At 37.6% G+C, this 26,799-nt stretch overlaps 1 protein-coding gene and 1 long non-coding RNA gene across 2 annotated transcripts; both read left to right on the top strand.

Annotated features, from left to right (window-relative positions):
* The first annotated feature begins 4,136 nt into the window (after positions 1-4,136).
* Positions 4,137-4,982, top strand: LOC134218094 (general odorant-binding protein 67-like). The gene is made up of 3 exons (XM_062696966.1): positions 4,137-4,446; positions 4,496-4,732; positions 4,796-4,982. The coding sequence occupies exons 1-3, from the start codon at positions 4,186-4,188 to the stop codon at positions 4,901-4,903; spliced, it is 606 nt and encodes a 201-aa protein (XP_062552950.1). The 5' UTR covers positions 4,137-4,185; the 3' UTR covers positions 4,904-4,982.
* Positions 4,983-14,486: 9,504 nt separating this feature from the next.
* LOC134218096 (uncharacterized) lies at positions 14,487-15,358 on the top strand. The gene is made up of 3 exons (XR_009981250.1): positions 14,487-15,004; positions 15,068-15,155; positions 15,221-15,358. It is a non-coding gene; the product is annotated as an uncharacterized LOC134218096 (long non-coding RNA).
* The last annotated feature ends 11,441 nt before the right edge of the window (positions 15,359-26,799 follow it).

Genomic DNA, 26,799 nt, shown 5'->3' on the forward strand with positions numbered 1-26,799 from the left:
CTTAAGAAGGAGACGATAGGGGACTAAGCATGCTCTGTGGAAAAGGGGAAGGGGGTGTGGGGGGAGGGGTATTGCTTAGTTATCGATCAACTCAGTGTAAATTCTGAACCCCTTGGCCGATTTCAACCGAATTTCAAACACAAATTCTTTATCTTACAGAGGGAACGATAGGGGGGTTAAGCGTGCTCTTTGTAAAAGGAGGAGGGTATGGGGGGAGGGGTATTGCTTAACTATTGATCAACGCAGTTTAAATTTTGAACCCCTTGGCCGATTTCGACCAAATTTGGAACACAATTTCCTTCTCTTAAGAAGGGGACGATCGGGGGTTAAGCATGCTCTTTGGAAAAGGGAAGGGGTGTGGGGGAGGGGTATTTCTTAGTTATCGGTCAGCTCAGTTTAAATTCTGAACCCCTTGGCCGATTTCAACCGAATTTGAAACACAAATCCTTCATCTTACAGAGGGAACGATAGGGAGGTTAAGTATGCTCTTTGAAAAAGGGGAAGGTATGGGGGGAGGGGTATTTCTTAATTATCGATCAACGCAGTGTAAACTCTGAACCCCTTGGCCGATTTCGACCAAATATGGAACACAAATTCTTTATCTTAAGAAGGGGACGATAGGGGGTTAGGCATGCTCTCTGTCTAAGGAAGACTATATCAGACTGGGTATGAGTGCCATAGCTAAATGAGAGAGAGGGTATATTCATTAAACGAACAGTTTAGTATACCTTTTTATCGCATAGGTCAATTCAAACCAAACACGTAAGCACGTAATCCCTACCCAAAGGAAACTATTATGGAGAGGCTGGAAGGGACTTTTGGAATGAGATGTGGGGGGGTATTGGGATTGGGTATTGTTGTTCATCGGAATAATTGTATGCCCAATGAAAAGCAATGATTAATGTGTTTCCTTCTGAATGGTGGATGTGATTGCTTCTTCAAAAGTAGGCATTTGCCTGGAATAAGGCAATGATGGGTGTGATCCCTTCTTTAAAAATATGCGTTGCCCGAATATGGCATCGATGAATGTTTTTCCTTCTTTAGAAATAGACGTTTTCCCGGAATAAGACCTTTCAAACCCAAGATCCCTTCTTCAAAATCAGTCAATGTTTCCAAAAGCCTTCTTTTAATCAAATGATAAAGTATGAATAAGTAAACACAATTACCCTGTTGATCAATTGGTTTTATCATTTTCCGATTGTAAAAGAAAACTGCAAACCAAACTGGCAATTCCGAGCAAGGCCGGGTACATAAAGCTAGTTAACGATCAAAGTCTATCATATTTTCGTGACGTTTTCTGATTTTTTGCAATCGTAAAGTATACCCCTACGTCAAAAGTTTATTTTAACGCCTTCTGAGAGTTAGTTTTCGAATAATTATTAAACTCAGCGAAAGATATGCCTTTAATTTAGTTCGTAGAGGAAAATAAGGTGAAAAATGCTACGATGACGATGCTACGTGCGTTTGCCAGCATTGAAGGCTGTTGGATTTTCTTTCGTCCTACGAATGAGGTAGTCTATGTTGCAAATACACTGAATAGCAAAGTTTGTTTAAGGTGTTTTTCAATAAAAAAATAGCACCTGAATGTGATGGGAATGCGTTCAGATCATAGTGTACACTTTTTTCTATCTTGCCCCAGGTGATAATATGTTCGTTGATTTCAATTAAATGAACATTTGCGAGTATTTAGTGAATTATAATTTAATATGACGGGAATCAGCACCCTGGATGTATTAGGGCATGACCCTATAGTTATGTAAAAGGAAATTGGATGTTACTTCGTGGAAGTTGATGGACAATATGTTTCAAAGGGAGAACTAGTGTTCGTATCTGCCTTTTATCCCTAAGAGTGAAAGCAATTTGTGTAAGATTTTCCTCGCAAAGCGTTAATAAACAATAACTAAATTTATAGAAGATATGAGCAATTTTATGAGATGGGCAGACACAGGAAAGATTGTTTCCAACTGAATTTACGCACTCCGTCTAACTTTTAAATAGAGTAAAAAAAAATAAAACACCATATTATTCAGCTCGTAAAATCCTTATCTATCGTAACTTGAACGTTGGTTCACAATATGATAGCGGAGAATGTAAAGTACATACATATTTACAGCACCATGATCCTGGTTTGCAATAGTAATAACGATGACGACGAATCAGTGGCGATTTTGTGTTGGTGGTGTTCCGTACGATGCTGTAGTGCTGCAGATGTAGAACGAGATGAAGCTGGGGAAAAACTTTTTCTCCAATCCGCGAGCGGGAAAACTTTTTCTATTGCGAAAAAAAAACTAATGGGGGTGGGAAGTAAGAGACGGACCTGTGTAGAGTGGTATGAAGTGTACGACTGAGAATAAAGAGATACATAGGATCTAAGTTTAAAACGCGCCAGTCAGCCAATACAAGCCATTGCATTTCCCTGGTTAAAAAACTAGATTAAGTTACAAAACCGATGGCAGCTGACGTCAAAATGTCTTTAATAAAATTTAAAAAAATTAAAATGTATTTTTTTCGCCTTTTGATAAAATTTAAGCTTCCATTCCCTTAAGATTTTTTCACTGGATAAAGGCATTTTCTCAATATCCTTAGCATATGCATGGAAAAACAAATTACTAAAGATTGTGGCAGGTTACTAAAAAGTTAACTTTACTACATTTTGCATTCAAAAACACACATTTTAATAAAAACTTTGCATGCAGGATAAAACGCGTCAATCAGATATGCTTTACTAAGGATGTCATAGTTTGATAAGGGCGTGTACATCTAAAAAAGATATTTTTAAATCATTATTTTTTAAAAAGTAGACAAGTGAGAATTGAAAGGTGAAAAAATAAAAGTGAAAAGTGATGAGTGAGAAGTTATGAGTGATAGGAAGTGAGAAGTGAGAAACAACTACTGAGAATTAGGAATCGAGAATTCCACTAAAAGCACTCAGTAATTTCATAATCAGCCAAGAGTTGTAACTGGAATTTGGGATATGGGAAGTAGAAGTGAGATTGGAGAAACGAGAAGAATGAGAATTGAGAAGTGAGTAGCGATAAGACAGCAGTAAGAAGTACGAAATCAGTTGTGCTCAGTGAAAAGTTAGAAGCCAGTAGTAAAATATGATAAGTAATAAGCGAGATACTTTGTGAAAGAAATTAGAAGTGAATACTGAAAAAGCAAGAAGAGGGATATTTGAACTGATAAATGATATGTGAGAAGTGAGAAACGAGAAGTAAGAGGTAAAGTAAAATTAGATATATAATAGAGAAAGGTAACGTGATAAGTGAATAGTTTGGAGACTATTTGTTTGTGTGAGTTTTCTCAGCATAGTTTTTTTACATCATCCAAGGAATTCCTGGGGTAAGGCCACGCGTTATGAAAGATCAATCAAAATGTTTTAAATTTTGTGCATGTCCTTTTGGATGTGCTGAATAAAAAATGTCAACGGCAGAGGTTGTCGGTCATCCAAAAAATCCCCGAAGGCTTTAATATCTACACGCGTAACTTAAGAGCAATCAAATTATTTATTTTTTTCGATTATGAAATTTTTTTTTCCAAGGTACCCTTGGGAAAAATGGCGAAAAGAACAATATTTTGAAAATAACTCCGGAACGCAATTGCCGATTGGGCCAATTTTCCTCGTCGAATGCAACCTGTTGCATGCAAATCGGATAAGGTATAGTGCAAAAAAGTGTGTCTCACATTTTTTGTACACACACATACATACACACATACAGACATCACCTCAATTCGTCCAGCTGAGTCGATTGGTATATAATACTATAGGTCTCCGAGCCTTCTATCAAAAGTTCGGTTTTGGAGTGATCCTATAGCCTTTACGTATACTTAGTATAAGCGAAAGGCAAAAACGTAACAAATTAGGCCGAAATCAAACGGGTGACTATAATCAATATAGGAGCTTGTTGTTAATAATGGAACAAATACCGTATAACGATATGTTTACATTATTTTCCTGCTGCTCATTAGTAATAAATCTCGTTAATAAGCACATGCATATACCGCACCATTTGGGTAAACAATAATAAGCAGCAACACTAATTCAATTGCTAATTTGCAATAGTTTGCGATCAACACCAAATTTCACAGTTGAAATGCGTGAAGCGTAAATTGCGCTTAAAAGCCGCTACGCTGAGTACAGGCTGATCGTGAGCTACTTACGTTTTGGTTAAGCACAAAACGAAAATGAAACCAGAAGATATGAGTATCAAAATGGTATTCGTGGTAACTCTATACGGAATGGTTGTCAATCAGGTTTATGGTCAACAAGAAATAAGTGAGGACTGCTTAACCAGACCCAACACCAAACAACCAACGGAATGTTGCCAAATGCCGGATCTCATACCACCGCGAATAAAGGTCTTCGCTTGTATCAAAAAGATCATAAAATCTAGAGGACCGCACCGGACATCGAGAAATCCACATGGATTTCCACCAAAGTACAATGTACTAAAAACAAAAGATTATTCTTTTACAACAACTAATTGTTTTTTAGTGCATTTCAGAGTGCTTATTTGAACAGGAAGGCGTTATAGCTAACGGCGTGCTGAGCAAAGAGGCAGCAACTACTGCTTTGATTGCAGTGGTAGGATCCGGGTGGCAAACCGTTGCCAGCACGTCCATCGAGACGTGCTATGCGAAATATTCGTCTTTGGGAAACCAGAAGGACAAACTTGGATGTAGCATGACTGCCGGCAGCTTCAAGGAATGTGTGCAGACGACGATGTTCACGGTGAGTGCTATTCGTTGGTAGACCAAAGAATGGTTATGCAATTCGGTGTTTTTTGTTCTTCAGAACTGTCCTAATGAATTTTGGACCGCAAATACGGAATGTGCACAACTGAAGGCCCATTTGGAGAAGGGTTGCCCATTGATGACTTTGTCTATGGCTTTCAATCGTTAAAGGATAGGAAAATAAACGGGAGTTTGCATATGCCAATAATTCTAATGCCGCCTGTATTCTTCGAGAATTATTTTACTTTGATTTTGTGAAAATGTGAGTGAAGGCTATGAAATCATTCAATCCAAACATTTGATAGAGGGGCTGATATCCATAGAGTTGAATACCAATCGACTCAGCTTGACAAACTGCGATAATACTTCTAACTAAAGACCTGACGACTACTACAGATCCTGTTTTCATTACCATGTAAACACGTACCCAAAGAGTGTTGATTTGCTCTTTTGACGTTCTCCCAATGGCCAGGGTCAACAAACGCAATTGACGACGGCATTTGCGAGCGCAAAAAAATTCCCACAACAACGTGTTGTCGTCATCGGGCGCCAGCGGCGTCAAGAACAAGCGACCCTCCGAGCATCCCATTTATCTTCATTTACTTCTATTTAAAATCAAATAAAACCATAAATCTGATACTTTTGGTTTTGCTCGGTAGCGAACATACGGTCGGTCGGTTAGTCGCTTCTACTTTCGCAGTCCGTCCGTGTAATCAGCCTTGTTGGTACCCCACGGGTTGCGGCCAAGCGACATCATCCCCCGTCCCGAGCAAAGCTTGAGAGCAAATCGATAACTAATTTTGTTGTTGTGAAATCGCCTAATTTTGATAACTCAGGTTGATATCCTTTTGGTCGTTTTAACGGTTAAAAGATCAAAATCTACAGCAGAAAAATCTTACTGTGACATCAAATCGAAAACTATTCCTGCTGTCGATGAGAGCAAATCGAAAACTAATTTTGATATTGGTTCCGATAACAAAATAAGTACACAGTTTGATGTCAGATCATACAATTTAGAAATCAACAGCAAAATGAGATCAAAATATGTAATCAGTCATGATTATTCATATTTGAAAACAAATTATAATTTCGATTTGATATCAATATCAAAATATGTTTTCTATATGCTCTCATTATGTTTTCAGACTTTGCTCGGGGTTACTATCAGTCGGGAAAAAGTATCCCTGCTGTTCCCCCATTTCCAAGAAGCACATTGTACCTTCCAATGGTGTTTTTCGTCGATGTTTCTATTTTTCCGCTTATTTTCTCATTTGGGCTGGCGCCGAGAGAAACGGATCCCATCGAAAACCACCACGTCCACGGACTGGGTGCATTTGGATACCAGCGAACAGAAAGGGTCCAAAAGGAAAAAAAAAAGAATACATCCCGCCACTGGAAAAGTATGTACATATCTACATCCAGAAAACGATGGCGGTTTTAGGGTATTGGGGTAAATTAGGGCTTGCTGGGTGTTTGATTCTGAATAACTCACAATGCTGCAATACTCGTTTTAAAATCCTTAAGACACAACTCTGCTCGGTCGAGTTGTTAAGTTTATGAAAGGTGACTTTGGATCACTTTTTCGGTAACTTTAGGTGAAATCCTAAAGCATAAATTTAAAAAAAATCGAAATTAAAAAAAAATAAATTCAAATTTAAAAAAAGTGAGAAAACCGTGTTTTCTACAAATGTAACAACGGTAACAACCGACCATGTGCAGGGCTTACTTCGATCCGTCTTGTGGCGACTGAAAAAGTATTACAATTTATTAATCCATAAATTCACTTTGACTACCTATGTCAAATGATTAGAACGGTTCACATTGTCCTTTGATTCTTTCGCAACACCACCACAATGTTTATGTAGCAATGGGTGTAAAAAAAATTGAATGCTTCTGTATTTTGCTGGTATCCATGCCGCAGCATCTGTTGCTCAACACTTTTAGGTATGCTGCTCTTGTCTCTCATTCCCATATACATAAGAACAAGAAGAATGGGAGTACAGTCCAATATGCATTCGAGTGGAGTGTCCTTAAACTTTTTCGATGTTATCACTAAACAAGAAACAAGAATACAAGATGAAAGGTGCGCAAATTGTTAGATTTAAGAGAAAATGAAGGGATTTTGCTAAATTTTTCCATTATAGTTCGATAATAAATAACTAATATTGGGATTTAATGGTAATATTCGATCAGAAATGTTCTACAGAAGATTATATGAGTTAGGACATGGGTGCGTTTTGCACTATTCTCCTGTACATATGGAAACTCCAAATACGAAAAGAATTGCTACGTTGATAGATACACATTATATGAAAGCACGAAGAAAACCACAAAAAAAACTCTAATTCAGTTAATGCAAACCACTTTTCGAAGAGTCCCTACATCTAACCGTCATGAGTGGGAGTGGTTCTTCTTTTTTCCATGCACTTTCGCTTCGCCCTTACTTTTCCTGTTTTGGTTGGTGTAACTAGGAGCGAGTAAGGTCGACTCAAGTTTTGTTTTCCTCGCGTGGAAACCCTTTTTTTTGTTCGTGGTTTCGCGGTTAAACCGCGACCCAGATGGAACCTAATTACACAGCTGCCCTCTTACCATAGCTCATCATCCGTTGGACATGGGAAAATGTGTTGGCTGTTGGCTTTCATTTGGCTATCAGTTATCACTCATCATCAGACGTTGAATGCTCTTTTCTTTTTTGAGGGACAAATAGCAGGTACAGTGATCGTTTGTGCACACTAGGGGTTAACTTTCTGAAATCAGTATGGCATCTAAGGTTCGAATTCTCAAAATTAAGCACCTTCATCGAAAAAATATTTGGTAGGCGTAGTATAGCACGCCTTCCTACATAACCGGTACCAAATAGTTTTTCATGAAAAGTTCCTAATATTGAGAAAACCCGCGTTAGATGTCTTTCGCCATACGAATTTCTGGCGGTTAACTCATGCTTGCTATTTGCGCATATACGATAGCGCCTGGATGTGGAAGCGGCGGATAGAAAATCAGCCACTGCCAATAATTCATTGAAAATCAATTTAATTACAATATCTCACATCGAATGTACACAATAATAATTAATGGAACGCATTCTTCAATAATTGGGATATTATTTTGTTAAGGTGATGTTCTAGTTAACAAGACAAATTATTTAAAATAAAATTACAAAACATAATTAAAAACTCATTAAAAAGCATGTACGTGCAGTTTCTCGGCCAATCACGACTAGCAACTACGATGTGTACAGCCAATCAAGCTAAGCTAAGCTAAAAATGCTTGAATTAACCTTTATTGTGAAATTCAACTCTTATGTTTGTAAAATATTTAAAATTGAACTGGGCTACAAAATGGAGAGTTGAAATCCGGGAAGGAGCGACCTACACAGCTCTGGTCCTCACAATTTCCTATACTTACGCTTCCACGTCTTCCGATGACAATTGACCGCCAGCTAAGGGTTGCGTACTTAGCTGGTAGTGTAGCCAGGTGTAGCCTGGGCACTGTTGTCCCTCTGACATCAGCTCGAGTGAGAGGGTGCGTCCTGTGGGGATGTGGTGGGGTTCGACAGTGTGCTCTGTTGAACTTCTATAAAAAGCAAGCAGGCCCTATCAAAGCTCACTAGCCTAGTCCTGGTGTGAATACATTCCTGCCTCACACCAGCTACGACCCGGATAGGGTCGGACAAGACCCCATTGTGCAGCACTCTACACAAGAAGGCTTCGTACTGTGCCTCGATGAAGCCGATGATTTTCTCAGGAACCCCATTGTGTCTTAGGGCACCCCACATATTCTCGTGGAATCTATGACAAAAGGTCGAAAAGACAGAAGGTCGAAAGGACAAAAGGTCGAAAGGCACAGAAGGTCGAACGGGACAAAAGGTCGAAAAGGACAAAACGTCGAAAGGGACAGAAGGTCGAAAGGACAAAAGGTCGAAAGGCACAGAAGGTCGAACGGGACAAAAGGTCAAAAAGGACAAAAGGTCGAAAGGGACAAAAAGTCGATCAAGAACAAGTTGATAACAAGTTGGGTATATTCCAAAAGAATTTATGAAATGCATTTAACTTCAAGCAGAAATAAAACACTCATTACATCAATCAAAGTTGAAGAATGAGCAATTTTCAAAGAAGGAGAAATTACTATGAAACAATATTATGAATATCAAGATAGTTTTGTTAGAGATAAAAAGATTGTTGATTTAGGAAATGAATCAAACTTGTATTGCGCGAGACAGAGTTGTCCTATATAGTTGGCAAAAAAGTTGCTTTTTTATTTTAAGGCTCCAGACTCCATCACATATTAATTGTATTGTTCGGATTGAATGAAGTTGCATCGCGTAGATTTTGTTCTCACCATTTCACTTATTGCGCTAGTGAAATTAAGTCTTCCGAATTTTTTTTTTGCATTTACAATACGGTCGTCAAATTTGTCTCTCACTTCGATTTTTGGAAAGCAGTTTTCGACAGTTGGACGTGAAATGAATTAATCGGTAGTCACGATTGAAGAAAAAGGTGAAACTCAGTTAGTGAATATGTTTAAGGAGTGATTAAATCAAGGAAACAGTGGGAAAAGATCAAGTGAAAAATCAAGTGCGTGTGTATGTGTTTGCTCCGAACGTCCGGAGTTAGTATGCTTTAATATCATCGTCATCATCGGATTGATTGCGGTTTATAGAGCCTTAAACTATTTTTAGCAACTGAATAAAATTCATTCAATGAGTGAAAATAATAGATGATTATCTAGGTTTTCTGAATATCACTTCGATCTGTCAAAATAGTGTACTCCGCAGCCACGCAGGCGCACGCATTGAAAATACACCGCGTGTAATATACGCCGATGTATTTGATGTGCGGCGTGCACCATTTTGACAGATCGAAGTGACATTTAGAAAACTCAACGTCCATCTGTGAGTTGTACTCACTGAATGAATTTTATTTAATTGTTAAAAAATGTGAAAAAAAGAGCAGAGTTTTTGCTAACTGTGTAGGGCAACTCTGGTGCTAAATTGACTCTCTCCGTTTCAGTTCCTTGTCCATTTCGACCTTTTGTCCCTTTCGACCTTTTGATCTTATTGATCTTTAGTTTCTTTCGACCTTTTGTGCCGTTCGGCGTTCTGTCCTTTTCGATTTTTTGTCCCGTTCGACATTTTGTCCTTTCGACCTTTTGTCCCTTTCGACCTTTTGTCCCTTTCGACCTTTTGTTCTTTTCGACCATTTGTCCCTTCGACCATTTGTCTTTGACCTTTTGTCTTTCGACCTTTTGTCCCTAACCCATTCTCGTGATTGAGACGGTCGAAAGCTTTTTCGTAGTCAATGAATACCAAGCAAAGGGACTCTTGGAACTCATTGACCTGCTCCAGAATGATACGGAGCGTGCCAATATGGTCCACACAGGATCTTCCGGCATGAAATCCGTCCTGCTGCCGCCGGAGAGTCGCATCGATCTTCTCCTGAATCCGGGCTAGGATAACTTTGCATAGAACTTTGAGAACGGTACACAGCAACATAATGCCTTGCTAGTTATCGCATACAGTCAGGTAACCCTTTTTGGGCACCTTCGCCAAAATACCTTGCATCTAGTAGACCAGGAAAGTTGCGGTGTCCCAGATATTACGAAATAAACGATGCAGTAGTTTATCACTTAAGGCCACCGTCTCGTGGGTTTGCACTTTGAACAATTTATATGGGAGAGTGGCGTTACGCTGATTTTAGAACAACAATTTTGACCAAACTGATTGAAATAATCGACCACCGAAACAATCACTACATCAGGAATTTGATATTCTTTGAAATGTGTGAAAAACAATGTGAAAGTTTTTCCGGGATTTTCCAGGATACCTCGGGGACTGCCGCAAGGTGCAAACAATTTTACCACCCAACGACTTTTCCCGCGAATTACGCAAAATTTAAAGCGGTGACATATGTATTTTTATATTGTAAACTGTTGACACAAGGGTGTGTATGCTCCATTACTTGTGCAAAGAAATTCAATTTTCCGGGAATGAGAAACAACGAATTTCCTAAGTCAGGTCCAAGGTTCAATACGGAATTGTGACTCTGGGGAAGGAATAAAAATTAATAAAAAAAAATAAATAAATAAAAAATCAGTTGGAAGTGTATAATAATGAAATCAATGAAAATCTTCCAGCATAATTACAATATCTCATAAGTTTTCCCTGGTTTTCCCGAATTCTACATGAGTTAGATGGTGAAGTTTGGTAGTGATGGTAGTTTTATAACTTATTTGAGGATATCCGAAAATATCTCTAGAAATCCGAGAGAACGTCCGGAAAGTCCCTGAAACTCTCTAAAAGTATTCTATTGATTATCCAGTTTTTGTCCTACCCACGGCTCGGAATGCGGCCGCGCCTCTGATGCGCATCGTCACTGGGCAGTCGCTTGAAATTTATAAAAATAGATTTGAAATTGAGGAGTTATTTTTCCACTTACCCTAGTGAAATTATCTTGACTTTCAATTGTGATGAGTAGTGATATATGATTGAAATCAAGACGGTAATTGCTCTGAGTATCTTTTGTTAAATGGGGCCCTCCTTAGCCGTGCGGTAAGACGCGCGGCTACAAAGCAACACCATTCTGAGGGTAGCTGGGTTCGATTCCCGGTGCCGGTCTAGACAATTTTCGGATTGGAAATTGTCTCGACTTCCCTGTGCATAAAAGTATCATCGTGCTAGCCTCATGATATACGAATGCAAAATGATAACCTCGCAGTTAATAACTGTGGAAGTGTTTTATGAAAACTAAGCTGTGAGGCGGCTCTGTCCCAGTGTGGGGATGTAATGCCAATAAGAAGAAGAAGAAGATAAAGATCTTTTGTTTAATAATTTCATTGGATTAAAGGAATAGGTCCTTAAGGAATTCTTGTAATAGCTAGAGGAGGGCTGGTTTTGTCTTCTCGAACACTAAGTGTACGTAAAATCTGTATTTCGCCCCAAAGATGAACTTTTTTGAAGAAGAATGAGAGTTACAGTGTTATAAACTTATCGACTCAGTTTAACGGAATTGAGATGATGTCTGTGTGTGCATGTTTGCATGGATGTGTGGGCGATACACGTACAAAATTATCACCTATTTGCATGCACTTGTCCCTAACCGATTTGTTCGCAACAAATTGCATTCAACGGCGGAACTTGTTATGAATATAAATGAATATGTAGTATGGAATATATTCACCTATCAGAGCTATTTTTATCTTTCTCATACATTTTTTTCATATGTAAAACATGTGAATGGCATCAATACCGATAGGTGGATTAATCAGGGGTTTTCTTATGTATATTAGCCCAAACACCACTGAAATCACAATGATAACAAAGAAGGAACATATTAAGATCCACAGCTTTCGAAATAAACCCTGGAGGGAAAGAAAAAATTGAGTTATTAGAACATTATCCTTTTCCCCCGCGGTGTTTGATACTAGGGGTAAGTGTAAAATCTTTAAATTATTTGCTCTCATGGTACAAACCACTACAAATTGAATGTGATTAGTTTAACTGTATTGTATCGGTCACCTGTGGTTTAAAATCACCGGAAAAAGGAACAATTTATGCAAGTAAGAATTGATTTTATGAATGCAAAAATTAACTTCTCGCGAAACCTAAAACGACAGCTCCAGCATAAACTGTGTTAGTGTATGTATAACACAGATTTTAACATAGTATTAGTGTGAATATTAAAGTATATTTTTGCACAATGTTATGGTGTGGTAAAAACTGTAAAGTCTGTACAATTAAAATTTTTCGAGTCGATTTTTACACTTACCCCCTTTTTCCACTTCCCCTTACTTATTTTTTGAAAATAACCCCCTTTGGACAAATGCACCGTGACAATGTACCACGTGTCTCCACGCCCTGCCCATACCAGAATGCTAATTCGCCGACGTGTGGTGCGTTGTTCCCTAGGAGCTTCCGACTAAAAGGCGTTTTGCCTCATGAGTTTTCCGGCAACGATATACCACGTTTTTGAAATGTGAACATTATGAATTTTTTTTTCTAATTTTAATATGGCATCAGCTGGCTATATTGTTTAACTGTTGCATAAGGTAGAAACACCCATGAAAATCATTATAGCTAAAGCATGAAAGCAGTATATGTTTAGCTAGGGCATACTGCTCTTCCTTCCCCTACAAAGATAGTGGGTTTCCCATCAAAAAAGTTTGAGATGTTATGTTATGGTGCTTTTAAAACAATGCTATCTACGCCGATATAGATTCTGCATGGATCAACTTTTTTCAAGGTTTTTAACAGTTGATAACAATAGTGAACAACAGGAAGATTTTTTCATACAGTTTCATTTCATTTACTTTTCCCTGCTTATTCCGAAGGCATTAAAATTTGGCCAGTTTAATCAGTGGATTGAACGGAACCGGCAGCTTGGTAGTCAAGTATATCCTGAAAATCAGGTTACGCCTCAATGTGAATAAAATGAAACGCAGGGACAGGCATTCTAATTTCCAGAGATAGTTCATTTTTGATTTTTTATCTTTTTTATCATAACACAGCTCAACAAGATTTTGTCCCTAACACCAAATAATGTGTCCCTAATAGATTTTTGCTCGCTGAATCCGAATCTGACCTCAGATTAGCTCTAACACGTCGAGATTTTGAGATATACCTCAATAAATGTCGTAAAATCAATGATTTTGAGCATTTTGGAACAGCCATCGTCAACCCTATAAAAAGAATTACTAGTCAATCAAGGTCCAAAATGGATCACAAACATCTAATCTTTCGAAATGTGGTGCATTTTGAACAAGTTAAACATAATAAGTGTAATTTATCTATATATTTTTTAAGTGAAAGTTATTTAAAAATATGTTTTATGCAAGCCACCTTCGAAGGGTTGTATACAAGCCTGGTTATTTTCTGTGAACGGTTTTGAGAGGAGAGTAACAATAATTCAATATAATAATTTGTCCAAGCAAAAAAAAATAATATGTTTTCATTGAAGTAAGTTCTATTGAATGTAAATATGATATTGTATTTCCTCTGGCGCGATAAATTTTCAATAATTGCTCAAGTGATATGATGTATTTACTGTCAATTGAAGCTCCTTTATTATGTTCATTCGAATAAAGCAAGTACGAGAACTGTACGCAGTTCTATATATTTTGATTATTCCTGCTATTTATGATCATTCCAATATTCCAATGATAGAAATTTGGGCGGAAAACTATCAATTAGCAAAATCAATCAACGAATCGATAGGTTGCATTCGATCGTTCTTGTGTATGATTGCATACAAGCTGAAGCGACGTTGACGGCCAATGTCATTTATTTTATACAGGTCCGGCTGAGCGTGCCTTTTGTTCGTATTAGTAGCCCAAAAAGTGTAAACATTTCTGATCAGCTGATTGCTGACGTCAAACTCACACCAAATTTCATTCATGAGGTGTGAGATTGACGTCACCATTCTTTTGTTCCCGGCACCCGAGCCACCGCCGTCGTCGTGCGAAACGAACACTATTACTGATTCCGACATTTCACGAACACGTTTGTGCTGTCTCGTCCGAACCTGTATAAAATCCATAACATTGGTTGACGGCTACGCAACAGAAACCGGAAAACGTCAACAACCTACTCGTGCGGGGGGACTTTTTATTTCATTCGCGTTGAAAATGCTGAGTGGATGTTGCAATAATCCCAATGCAATTTCTTTTAACTATGGTCAGTTTATAACAGTAAAACGGGAAAAAGTTCACTAGTTTTAACAAGCTTTGTTGTGTGCTACACGGACAAAAAATTGTTTATATTGAATCGAAAAAATGGCTTGTTGTTTTGATATATAGATTTATTTTTGAATTTACTTTGAATATTATTATTCCAACAAGAATTGCCATGCTGATTTTAATAAGAGAATATTATTGTTTCAACTATCAAGTCAATTTGAGCTTTCCCGAAAAGCTGAAAGTGTAATAAAGGAGAATACATTTAGAAATATCTTATTAATATAAACAAACGAGTGTTATCAGACCAGACTTGATTATTAACTATATCGATAAAACAGATATCGTCAACTAAAGAGTAGAATATAAGTTATTTTTATCATGTGATTTCATTGTTTAGATGAATGACAATAACATCTTCAATGGAAAAAATAAATTAGATTCTAAAAATCAGGTAGGACATTTTGTAACGTTTCACTTGAAATTAGTAAACAATGTTTTTGGAACTTGAAGTTTTTGATAAAAGATAGGAATAAATTAACTATTTAACGAGTCGATCATAAATACATTGCATGTGGAATATTTGAAGTTCCCGATATTTAAGGTATGTTGCTGCCAATTTTGACGCTGTATTCTTTACTAACCAATTTTATAATTTTGAATCCAGATGCCGAATTTTCTATGGAATAAATGGATCAAAAACTGACATCCGAGGGAATTGGAACTGGAGTAAGATGGGGTTTTATGTTTGCTACGTAAGTACTTTATACATTCTCATAATTGATTATTTTATCACATTCATTTATGTTTCAAATTCCAGCCGAGATTCCATCAGCACCCTCTGGATCGCAAATTATTCTCATCAATGTGTCGGATAGTTCGTATCAGTCTCGTACGGTGCTGAAATGAAAAGAATATTACCATTACGACTTTCTCAAATAAAAATAGTCGAATGGTATCTGAAACTAATTTCATTGTATTTATCGGGTTATAAAATAAAAACAAATTACACTGCGAAAATTCAATAAACATTATTATTAAAATGATTATTGCATCACTATTTGTTTCAAAAATCAAGACAAAATTTTCAAAACGACTTATCTGCTTTTGTAAACAAAGATTCAAACGACGATTTGACGAATCTGATAGCTCTCCCACGCAAACCAATACCATCAACAGGTAGCGGAAACCTTCAACTACCTATTGGTGGTGTTAATTTGCGTGGGAGAGCTATCAGATTCGTCAAATCATCGTTTGAATCTTTGTTTACAAAAGCAGATAAGTCGTTTTGAAAATTTTGTCTTGAAATAATAATGATGAAATTCAAAAGAAATCTCTTTTTAAAATAACAATATTCTTATTGTTTTGAAGAAGGTATTAAAGCTTTTTGACATTTCTAAGCTTTCAACGCTTATATGAAAACAACAATTCTGGATTGTTGAAATAATAATATTTCTTATTACCGCCAAAACAATGTGAAACTCTTGTTGAATTTATGTCAAATGTCATTGTAATTACAAGAGATTTTTCTGCGTGTAAGACGCAAAGTAATGCGCCAGAAAAAAAAAACTTGGGCTCCGCTCCACTCGTGTGCTGTTCAACATGTTACAGTTACCCGAGCATATGGTTGGATGATCCGTCAATTCTGCACTCCGATATTTCTCTAATTTAACAAAACAACGGCATGAATGAGAAAATTTACGATGAAGTTACAAAATGTTTAAGTTTCAACTTATTTTCCGAGTGCTGGAATGTATTTTATTAGTCAATGTGACTTGAATATTGTGGTAGGGGATCTAGTAGAGGATTTGATTTTTTTCAAATTGCAATTCGATCTGTTTCCTTGTTGATTAAAAGAAAGGGACTTTCTGGATCATCATGTTCGCACTATATTCTAGCACAACACAATTGCAACATGATAACAGATTACGTGTGGTTATTGGAAGTTGATCGATCGAAAAAAACAACCAGAAATCGAGCAGAATAACATTTTAGGACGAGGAGAAATGTTGAGCACAAAATAAAAAAAAAGATATTTTATTAAAGGTCGAATGAAACATATATTTACAAACTGGCTAGTATCTCTATACTTCCTTCAACATTTTCATATCCCAGTTCCTCTGGCCGCATGTTGTTGAATTTTTGGTGGCTTCGAACTGGTTGTGATGGCGTTTGCATGCAAGTTTTTGAAACGGACTTGCATGGAATATTTTTAAATTAAATTCACTGAACTTAAATTCATTAAAACCGAATAGAAAACAATGATAACGTGCAAATCTGATGGATATTCATTGGATCAGATGTGCTTATACCGTTTCGGGTATTGATTGACGTAAACATATGTTTATATACTTCATGAAAGTCCTTCGAAAAGTGCCAATTTCTTCAATTTAGCGATATTAATCCAGCTATATCTCAAAATTTGGACGTGTTAGAGCATATCTGAGGACAGATTCGGATTCAGCGAGCCAAAATCTATTGAAGACACATCAATTGGTTCTGAGGACCCGCAAAAGGTTAAATTTTGTTCCCCTGTGTAATGGTCATGTTGCCGATTCAGGTAGCATGACTGCTTCCGATTTTGATTTTTTAACTGAACAATTGCATCACATGATTGATGCAATGTTCAAAGCAAATACCATACCAGAAGCTGTTCAGGTTGGTATAAAGTACACACAAAAAATTGTTATTGGACTCCGTTTCAATGGATCTAAATAATTGTGTGAAAGTTCTAAATTGGAATACCCGCTCTCTAAAGGGTAAGGAAGATGAATTATTCAACTTCCTAACAGTTCATAATGTGCATATTGCCATTATAACTGAAACCTATTTAAAACCAGGACTCTCCATTAAACAAGATCCAAATTATTTTATTTACAGAAATGATCGTCTTGACAGCGCCTGTGGTGGGGTCGCCATTGTCATCAATAGACGTATCAAACATAAATTATTTTCTTCGTTTGAAACCTAAGTTTTTGAAACCTTAGGAGTTTCTGTTGAAACAAATTTTGGTCAATTTTCCTTCATTGCAGCCTATTTGCCTTTTCAATGCAATGGGCAGCAAAAGAATTTGTTGAAAGCTGATCTTCAAATTCTGACTCGCAACAAATCAAAATTCTTCGTAATTGGTGACTTCAATGCCAAACACCGTTCATGGAATAATGCTCAAAGCAATTCCAACGGCAACATTTTATTTGAAGATTGTTCTGCGGGATATTATACTATTCAATATCCCTATGGCCCAACTTGTTTTTCATCCACTCGAAATCCTTCGACAATTGAATTGGTTTTAACGGATTCAAGTCAGCTGTGAGGCCAATTGGTAACTCATGCTGACTTTGACTCTGATCACCTTCCTGTGACATTTGAAATCTCACAAGAAGCCATTTATAATCCAATCAGCTCTACTTTCAATTATCATAGGGCTGATTGGGATTTATATAAAACGTATATCGATAGGAATTTTGATGTTGATATTCCTCTCGATACCAAAAGTGATATTGATAATGCTCTCGTATCTTTGACAAATTTAATTGTCGAAGCCAGAGGCATTGCAATTCCTAAATGTGAAATTAAATTCAACTCCATTATTATTGACGACGATTTTCAGCTACTGATCCGTCTTAAAAATGTGAGGCGAAGGCAATACCAAAGAACTCGCGATCCCGCGTTGAAAGTTATTTGGCGAGATTTGCAAAATGAAATTAAAGAACGTTTCGCTATTCTGAGAAATACCAACTTTGAGAATAATGTCTCGAAGTTGGATCCCAGTTCGAAACCCTTTTGGAAATTAACGAAAATTCTTAAAAAACCTCAAAAGCCAATTCCAGCGCTTAAAGAGGGAAATAAAATTTTATTAACAAATGGCGAGAAGGCTCAAAAACTTGCTCAGCAGTTCGAGAGTGCCCATAATTTTAGTCTAGGTCTTACTAGTCCAATTGAGGATCAGGTTACACGAAGCTTCGAAGACATTCTCGATCAAGATAATGTTTTCGACCCTTCGTTGGGAACTAATTTGGATGAAGTGAGATCTATTACTAGAAAATTTAAAAATATGAAAGCCCCGGGTGATGATGGTATTTTCTACATACTTATCAAAAAACTTCCTGAGAGCTCTTTATCCTTTTTGGTTAATTTATTTAACAAATGTTTTCAATTGGCATACTTCCCAGATAAATGGAAAAACGCCAAAGTTGTTCCTATTTTGAAGCCGGACAAAAATCCAGCTGAGGCTTCTAGTTATCGCCCAATCAGTTTGCTCTCTTCAATAAGCAAACTGTTTGAAAAAATTATTTTAAATAGAATGATGGTTCATATTAATGACAATTCTATTTTTGCTGATGAGCAATTTGGTTTTCGCCATGGGCATTCAACCACTCATCAATTATTAAGAGTTACGAACTTAATTCGGCTCAACAAATCTGAAGGATATTCGACTGGAATTGCTCTTCTTGATATAGAGAAAGCATTTGACAGTGTTTGGCATGAAGGTTTGATTGTAAAATTGATGAATTTTAATTTTCCGCTGTACATTATTAAACTGATCCAAAATTATTTATCAGATCGCTCACTGCAGGTAAACTATCAGAATTCTAAATCTAATAGATTACTTGTAAGAGCTGGTGTTTCCCAAGGCAGCATACTGGGGCCCATTTTGTTTAACATTTTTACTTCTGACTTACCTGATTTACCACCAGGGTGTCAAAAATCTTTGTTTGCAGATGACACAGGGCTCTCAGCCAAAGGGCGTAGCCTTCGTGTCATTTGTAGTAGATTGCAAAAAAGTTTGGATATTTTCTCCACTTACTTGCAAAAATGGAAAATTTCCCCGAATGCTTCCAAAACTCAGCTTATAATTTTCCCACATAAGCCGAGAGCTTCTTATTTGAAACCTTCTAGCAGACATATTGTCACTATGAATGGGGTTCCAATTAATTGGTCTAGCGAAGCTAAATATTTAGGACTTCTGCTAGATCAAAAATTAACTTTTAAAAATCACATTGAAGGCCTTCAAGCCAAATGTAACAAATATATTACGCGTCTATATCCACTTATAAACAGAAAATCAAAACTTTGTCTTAAGAACAAACTTTTGATTTACAAACAAATTTTTAGACCTGCCATGTTGTATGCTGTGCCAATATGGACTAGTTGCTGCAATACCAGAAAGAAGACACTTCAGAGGATTCAAAATAAAATTCTGAAAATGATTCTGAAGTTGCCTCCGTGGTATAGTACCAATGAACTTCATAGAATTTCTAATATTGAGACATTGCAACAAATGTCCAACAAAATAATTTCAAATTTTAGACAAAAATCGTTGCAATCTTCTATTGCAACGATTAACTCCTTGTACCCTTAGTACAAAATTGGTTAAGTTTAGTTTAAGTTGAAAACATTGTAATTCCTACATGGTTCAATTCAACCAGAGGAAAAATTCTAACTGCCAGAGGCAATTGAAATGTATTAATAATAACTAAAAATATAACATAGCAAATAAGGATGATAGTGTTAAGAAAACACGGAACACCTAGTCTAAGAGATGAATGCATGTATTAGATAATTAGCAAATAAAATTAGTTAAAAAAAAAAAAAAAAAAAAAAACTCACTAACAACCATGGGTTGAAACATCGAATTCTTCCATATGGTTCGAACAATCAATCTTCGAAGCGTTATAACATGTTTTTAGACGTTCCAGCAACGTACCTTCTTCAGCAAAACGTTTCGACATCTTTCAGCTTACATGCTAACGTAATGAGTCGCGTGGTTGACGATCAAAAAATACCACTGTGCGCTAGTGTCGTTCTGCAGGCAAGAGTATACCAGCGTTATCGTCTTGTCAAAATGAGATTGTCTGTTCTTTTAGGGGGATTGATCAGTAAGCTGAATACCTCCAAAAAACTGCATTAACTCACTGATAAAATGTCTCGAAGACACCATTACGCTAAATTGCATAATAAAGATACTATTAAATAAACGCTCTAAAACACGATTTGGCCACTGTGTGATGAATATTACCAATAATTATCCCTCGTCAATGACGAGTTGTCATCATAATGGATTATGATGCTCACTCATGTCATACAACGTTGAGCATCTGCCCCACTTATTCTCTTTCTAATAGAAGATGCAGTAGGGTAATATTTTTTTCCAGTAGGAATTTTATTGAGATGAACTATTCCACATTTGTATATAGCTGCAATAATTTTAAAATTCAACACGTGCCACCACTTCAATTTGCAACCAAAATTTATATTGGAATTTAAATACATTATTTCCTCTACGAACGACACCACCCACCCATTCCCCGCTCACCGTTTGGCTTTATTTCGAAAACACTAAGAAACCACCGATTCTTTCCGGCGCCTTTCGCTCAAGTGGAGCCTATCGGCAAAGAAATAGGATCCTGCATTGTGTTTTTCGCCATAAAGTTTGCTTTTCCTCCCAGCATGTGGGCGCCCGGTTGGGTAGGCGACGGGAAAAGAGTAAAGAATAGCGTTGGAATTTCGTCTTTTATCAAATTATGTAAATCAGCCCTCCCCCGTTAGATGGCGTCCTTGTTTTTGGGAAGTTTTTCTTTCACAAAGTTGGTAGGCGTTGTATTTAGGGAGTGTGGGTGCGTGTGCGAAATCTAGAAGACTCAACCAAAGAATGAGATGCGGGTGGGGAGATGCCAGCGTGGTACTGAATTTACTCACTGGGTCTTACAGTTTGAGCCGGGATAAGTGGGGTAGGGACGTTTCTGTAAAAGTGCCAGCTTTGCTCTTGGTGGGATTAATTAGCATATTTTTAGTGAAAAATTAAACTAGAGTGGCAGGTTGGATTACATTGGCTTTTCAGTAAGATTTCAGGCTAATTTTGATGTGCTAGATCAGTGGTCCTCAACGTGGGGTAAATGTACTCCTGGGGGTACCTTTGCTGGTCTCTGGGGGTACTTAAGACAAAAATGGTGGATGGTGGTGGCGTAATGGTGGATTACAATCAATTGCATATTATTCGGCAACTCGGCCGTACGAAAACCATATCTTGGCTGTGCATATGCACAGCACATGTTTCGAAATGGACAAATTGATATGAAATTTGCGTAAAAGTATCCACGAGTCTTGGAGGGACTCGAACCCTCAATTCACTCCTAGTAGGAGGTTGAGGGTTCGAGTCCCTCCAAGACACATGGATTCTTTTTTGCAAATTTCATATCAATTCGTCCATTTCGAAACATGTGCTGTGCATATGCACAGCCAAGATATTTAACAAAAAAAGTAATGGTAGATGTTGGAGCCTTTTTCAAATAGGCGTAATTATATTTCACCTTAAAACGAAAGTCTATATTTCGTTCATATTTATGACGTCACTACTAGACGGGGGTCTCTCGAGCCTTTTTCAAATAGGCGTAATTATATTTCACCTTAAACGAAAGTCTATATTTCGTTCATATTTATGACGTCACTACTTTTTTTGTTAAATATCTTGGCTGTGCATATGCACAGCACATGTTTCGAAATGGACAAATTGATATGAAATTTGCGTAAAAGTATCCACGAGTCTTGGAGGGACTCGAACCCTCAATTCACTCCTAGTAGGAGGTTGAGGGTTCGAGTCCCTCCAAGACACATGGATTCTTTTTTGCAAATTTCATATCAATTCGTCCATTTCGAAACATGTGCTGTGCATATGCACAGCCAAGATATTTAACAAAAAAAGTAATGGTAGATGTTGGAGCCTTTTTCAAATAGGCGTAATTATATTTCACCTTAAAACGAAAGTCTATATTTCGTTCATATTTATGACGTCACTACTAGACGGGGGTCTCTCGAGCCTTTTTCAAATAGGCGTAATTATATTTCACCTTAAACGAAAGTCTATATTTCGTTCATATTTATGACGTCACTACTAGACGGGGGTCTCTCGTAGCTTGGTAGGGAAGCACCTACCAGTGTGCACCATACTGGGGTCGTGAGTTCAAACCCCTCCGAAGGAAGTGGTTACCTCCAATACATATTTCGAATAAAATCTTTCACATGTTGTGCATATGCCAAAATCGAGTTTTCTAACATAGTAATAAATTTCCACTCTGAGTAGTCAATACTCGGAAGTTTGGCAGTAAACCTTTAATGATATGATTATGAGGTACAAAAATCTACTTTCACGGTAATTGCCTACATCACGTATAAAAATGTGGTACGCTACAACGCCGGATTTCTATCCATAATGTAGGCAATGAACTTTGTGCTAGCTATTAACATCGAACATTGATTCAAGTTATACTGGAGGTGATTACCTCCGCTTTTTTCCAATATCAAAAAATGTAGGCAATTATTTTGTGTAAATATACATAACTAATGTTGTTATAATTTTGATATGAAATAAAACTGGCCAAAGACACATTTTTATCGAATTATCTAATTATAACACACGTTGTTTTAAATAACAACCATTGATAGAATTGAGTTATAATTTTGTTATGTATTCCTGATCATTAAAAATCGTACCGATTTTCTGTCACAATCGTACCGGTTGCTGATTGGTTGGAAATGACAATCGATTACTTCGATTGGCGGTGGCGCGTTTTTCGTAGGGCAGCATGTTGTTAGTTTGGCCGTGTTGCTGGTTTGTAAAGTTGGTATTAAGCAATATACGTGAATGGTTGAGTTCGAGTTTTTTGGCACAAAAATAATTTATATTAAACTGCAAACTAAACTATAAATTATTCTCAAGGGTTGTATAGATTTGAAACTGTTGGTTTTAGGCATTATAATTCACTTTTCTGTCATTTTAGATCTAAAACTCTTTTTTAATTAGCAAAAAACTTCTATCTGCTACACGGTTAGAAAAAAGTACCTAATATTAGGTACTTTTCACTCAAATCGGGAGTTCAGTGTGGGAACCCAAAATTAGGTATGTTTTTCTTGAAATTAAATAAAATTCACTTAATATTAAGTAAAATATACTTAATTTTAAATAGAAACTAACCAAAAGTTAGGTAAATTTCACTCAACTTTTGTAAACATGAGATTACTCAACGTTGGGTTCCCACACTTTAATGCCCTTGTTGAGTGGTTTTGCTCTTCATTTTATGACAACAAAAGGAAGAGGGAGGGAGATGCAAGAGAAAAAAAGTACCTAAAATTAGGTACTTTTTTCTAACCGTGTAGTCTTTCGCTTCTCTTACAAGAATGATGGATGGAACGGAAAGAAAAACATTAAGTTTTGATACATGAAGATTTTGCACCAAATTAATTTGGCTGCACTGGCGACCACCTCGTCAGAGCAACCGACTTAAAACGAGCCGGTGACAAGCGCGGTGTCATCATCATCAATAGACATAGACCGCTGTCATCATTGAAACGCAGTATGAAAAAAAAATTATAGCCCGGGACATCCTGGCTACACTCTGAAAAATCTTCACGTCATGTTTACCTGAAAACAAATGTGGTTCTCATCCACCACACTTTTCACGTAAGAGTGACCTGAATGGCATGTAACCTGAACAAAACTTAGCTTCGGCGAGTTACGTGATTTATCAGGTGAATCTGACTGGATTTTCCAGTACTAATGACGTGAAGTTTGAAAGTAGTTACGTGTTTGATCAGGTGAACCTTACGTGATTGCTACGTACTGGTTACGTGAACTTTTAGTGAAAGCTACATGATATCAGGTATGCTTTGAAATATATTACAAAATTGTTTTTTTTAATGAATGCAAAATAAGTTAGTAACTGCCAGCAGCCGTAAATAGGAAACCTCTTCGCGTTGCTGATGCGCTTGATGCGTTGAAATGCATTTGATGCAAAATGATGTCTCTAATATTAGACAAGGAATGCTGTCATTCGGCAATTGCACTTCGGAGTTATCGCTAAAATACTGTTGGAGAACAAATCAACGAATGTCGAATGAAATTTATCAGATTTGGACAGCAATGTTGAAACTAGATTCTTTCACAAACATTGCTGCTATTTCCGATGTTGAGCCAATCAAAAGGTAGTCCATCCTTGGACGTTGAAATCTGAAATAATTTTTTTATGCTAACGCTACCGAAAAACTGTAGTTCTAGACTTCATGTAGCTTAAACTTCTTCCAAATAACTTTTCTACGAATCTTCTAAATTTCATGCGACTTCCGTTGATATTTTTTCCAAGGAGGGAACGGAGGTTCGGAAAATTCTCGCCTAGTTGCACCTAAAATATTCTTTACCTCTGCGAAGCCTAACTATGTTTAGGTTATGTATCATTCATTCTTACGTGATTGTCAAGTCACTTCCACGTGAAAAGTATGGTGGATGATAACCACGTTTGTTTTCAGGTAAATCTGACGTGAAGATTGTTTACAATGCTGGTTTTCCGTAAATGCCGAAGCTGCAATCACACTAACACAATCTCACTTAAGTTGTTTACGAGTACATACAAACATATTCACCAAGATTTTTAGTAAAAGTTACGTGAATTTCAGGTGAACATTACCAACGTCACGTAACAATCGTCGTTTGTTCAAGACAGTTCAGTTACGTGATTTTTCACGTGAATATGACGTGATGATTATTTAGAGTGTACGATCTGGCGATGGGCTAAACAGGCTAAACAATAGGATGTCAATAGCCTGACTTAAAAACAACAAGGCAGTCTCAATTGAATTGTCACATCCTATCCTAGGTCCGGATCAAAGAAACGACTGGTATGACGGTGAATGTGAGCAGTTAGTGGAAGAGAAGAATGCAGCATGGGCGAGATTGCTGCAACACCGCACGAGGGCGAACGAGGCACGATACGAGTGGAACAGACAAAACTCGATTTCTCGGAGGAAAAAGCGCCAGCAGGAAGATCGAGACCGTGATGAGACGGAGCAACTGTACCACGCTAATGACGTACGAAAGTTGTATGAGAAGTTAAACCGTTCACGTAAGGGCCACGTGCCACAGCCCGATATGTGTAAGAACATAAACGGGAACCTGGATGTGGTAGAGCGTTCACCTATAAATCCCACCTGGTACTGCCCCACGAACTCTCTTGCGATTGGTGTTAGTCAGTGGCATAAAATTTGGGAGAGTACCTTGTAGGCAGCGTTCAGCAATGTGATTGCGCGGTAGTTGCTACAATCCAGCTTATCACCCTTTATGTAGATGGGACACACGACATCCTCCATCCACTCCTGCGGCAAAATCTCATCCTCCCAAACCTTGGTAATTACCCAGGGCAAAGCTCTAGCCATTGCCTCACCACCGTGTTTAAACAGCTCTCCTGGTAGTTGCTCAACTCCAGGGGCTTTGATGTTTTTCAGCCGGCCGATCTCCTCGTGTATTTCCTGGAGATTCGGAGATTCATTATCATACCGCTACCGTTGTCTGCCACATCGCCATTCATGTGCTCTTCGTAGTGCTGCCGCCACCTTTGGATCACCTCACGCTCGTTCGTTCGAGTCGAGTCAAGTACAAGACACTGAAAACGACCTCACAGTTGAGGTCGAAATACGTATCTGCAAATATAACAAAATGTCGTGGAATTAAATAAAGAGTACTAAACTCGTCTTAGGCGGTTGAATACATTCCACTAAAAAGAGCTTAAAATATTTTTTTCTAAAAATGGCATCCGAGCGGCATGAGCGAAATACTTTCTTCAATTTGAGGAGAACAATCGCTAGTATTAATAACGACATGGCCTTCCTTAAGAAGTGCCTAAAAGAGAAGTTGACACCCGTCAGATAATAAGATAACCAAACGTAGTGGAATTAAATGGAGAGTACTAAACTCGTCTTAGACGGTTGATCTTGAATTTATTATTGAAAAGTTTGAATGTTCTCATTCAGTTTTAGAATATAGGTATTTTTAAAGTTTTGGAACTTATTTCTTAACAAAACTATTTAGCTCTTTTCTAGTGGAATGTTTTCACTGTCATAAGAGTAGTTTAGTACAATTCCATTTAATTCCACCATCAAAACAATTTAGCATTAGCTTCCTTTGATCACTAGCCAGGAAAATATTCATTGGAAGCGCTTTGAATTTTCCAGGATTCCAATTTTTTCTTGCAATGGGTAATAACACTGAATCTACAATTTGACGCCACAATACACGGTTTGAGGCCGCATCTCTCCATCCTCGAATGTGCCCCATGCTCGCCAAGTCGTTTTGCACCTGGTCTGCCCACCTCGCTCGCAGCGCTCCACGCCGTCTCGTACCTGCCGGATCGGAAGAAAACACCAGCTTTGCAGGGTTGCTGTTCAGCATTCTTGCAACATACCCAGCCCATCGCACCCTACCGGCTTTAGCTACCTTCTGGATACTGGATTCGCCGTAGAGCTGGGCACGCTCGTAGTTCATTCTTCGCCGCCACACACCGTCTTCTTGCACACCGCCAAAAATGGTCCTAAGCACCCGTCTCTCTAATACTTCGAGTGCTTGCAAGTATTCCT

This window comes from Armigeres subalbatus, chromosome 2 (genome assembly GCF_024139115.2).
Source record: "Armigeres subalbatus isolate Guangzhou_Male chromosome 2, GZ_Asu_2, whole genome shotgun sequence".
In the NCBI taxonomy this organism is placed as follows: Eukaryota; Metazoa; Arthropoda; class Insecta; order Diptera; family Culicidae; genus Armigeres; species Armigeres subalbatus.

Excerpts from the sequence above, each read along its gene's own strand:
- LOC134218094 (XM_062696966.1), top strand. The coding sequence starts at position 4,186 with ATGAAACCAGAAGATATGAGTATCAAAATGGTATTCGTGGTAACTCTA. Across the intron at positions 4,447-4,495 it reads GATTTCCACCAAAGTACAAT|TGCATTTCAGAGTGCTTATT; the intron begins GTACTAAAAACA and ends ATTGTTTTTTAG. Across the intron at positions 4,733-4,795 it reads TGCAGACGACGATGTTCACG|AACTGTCCTAATGAATTTTG; the intron begins GTGAGTGCTATT and ends TTTGTTCTTCAG.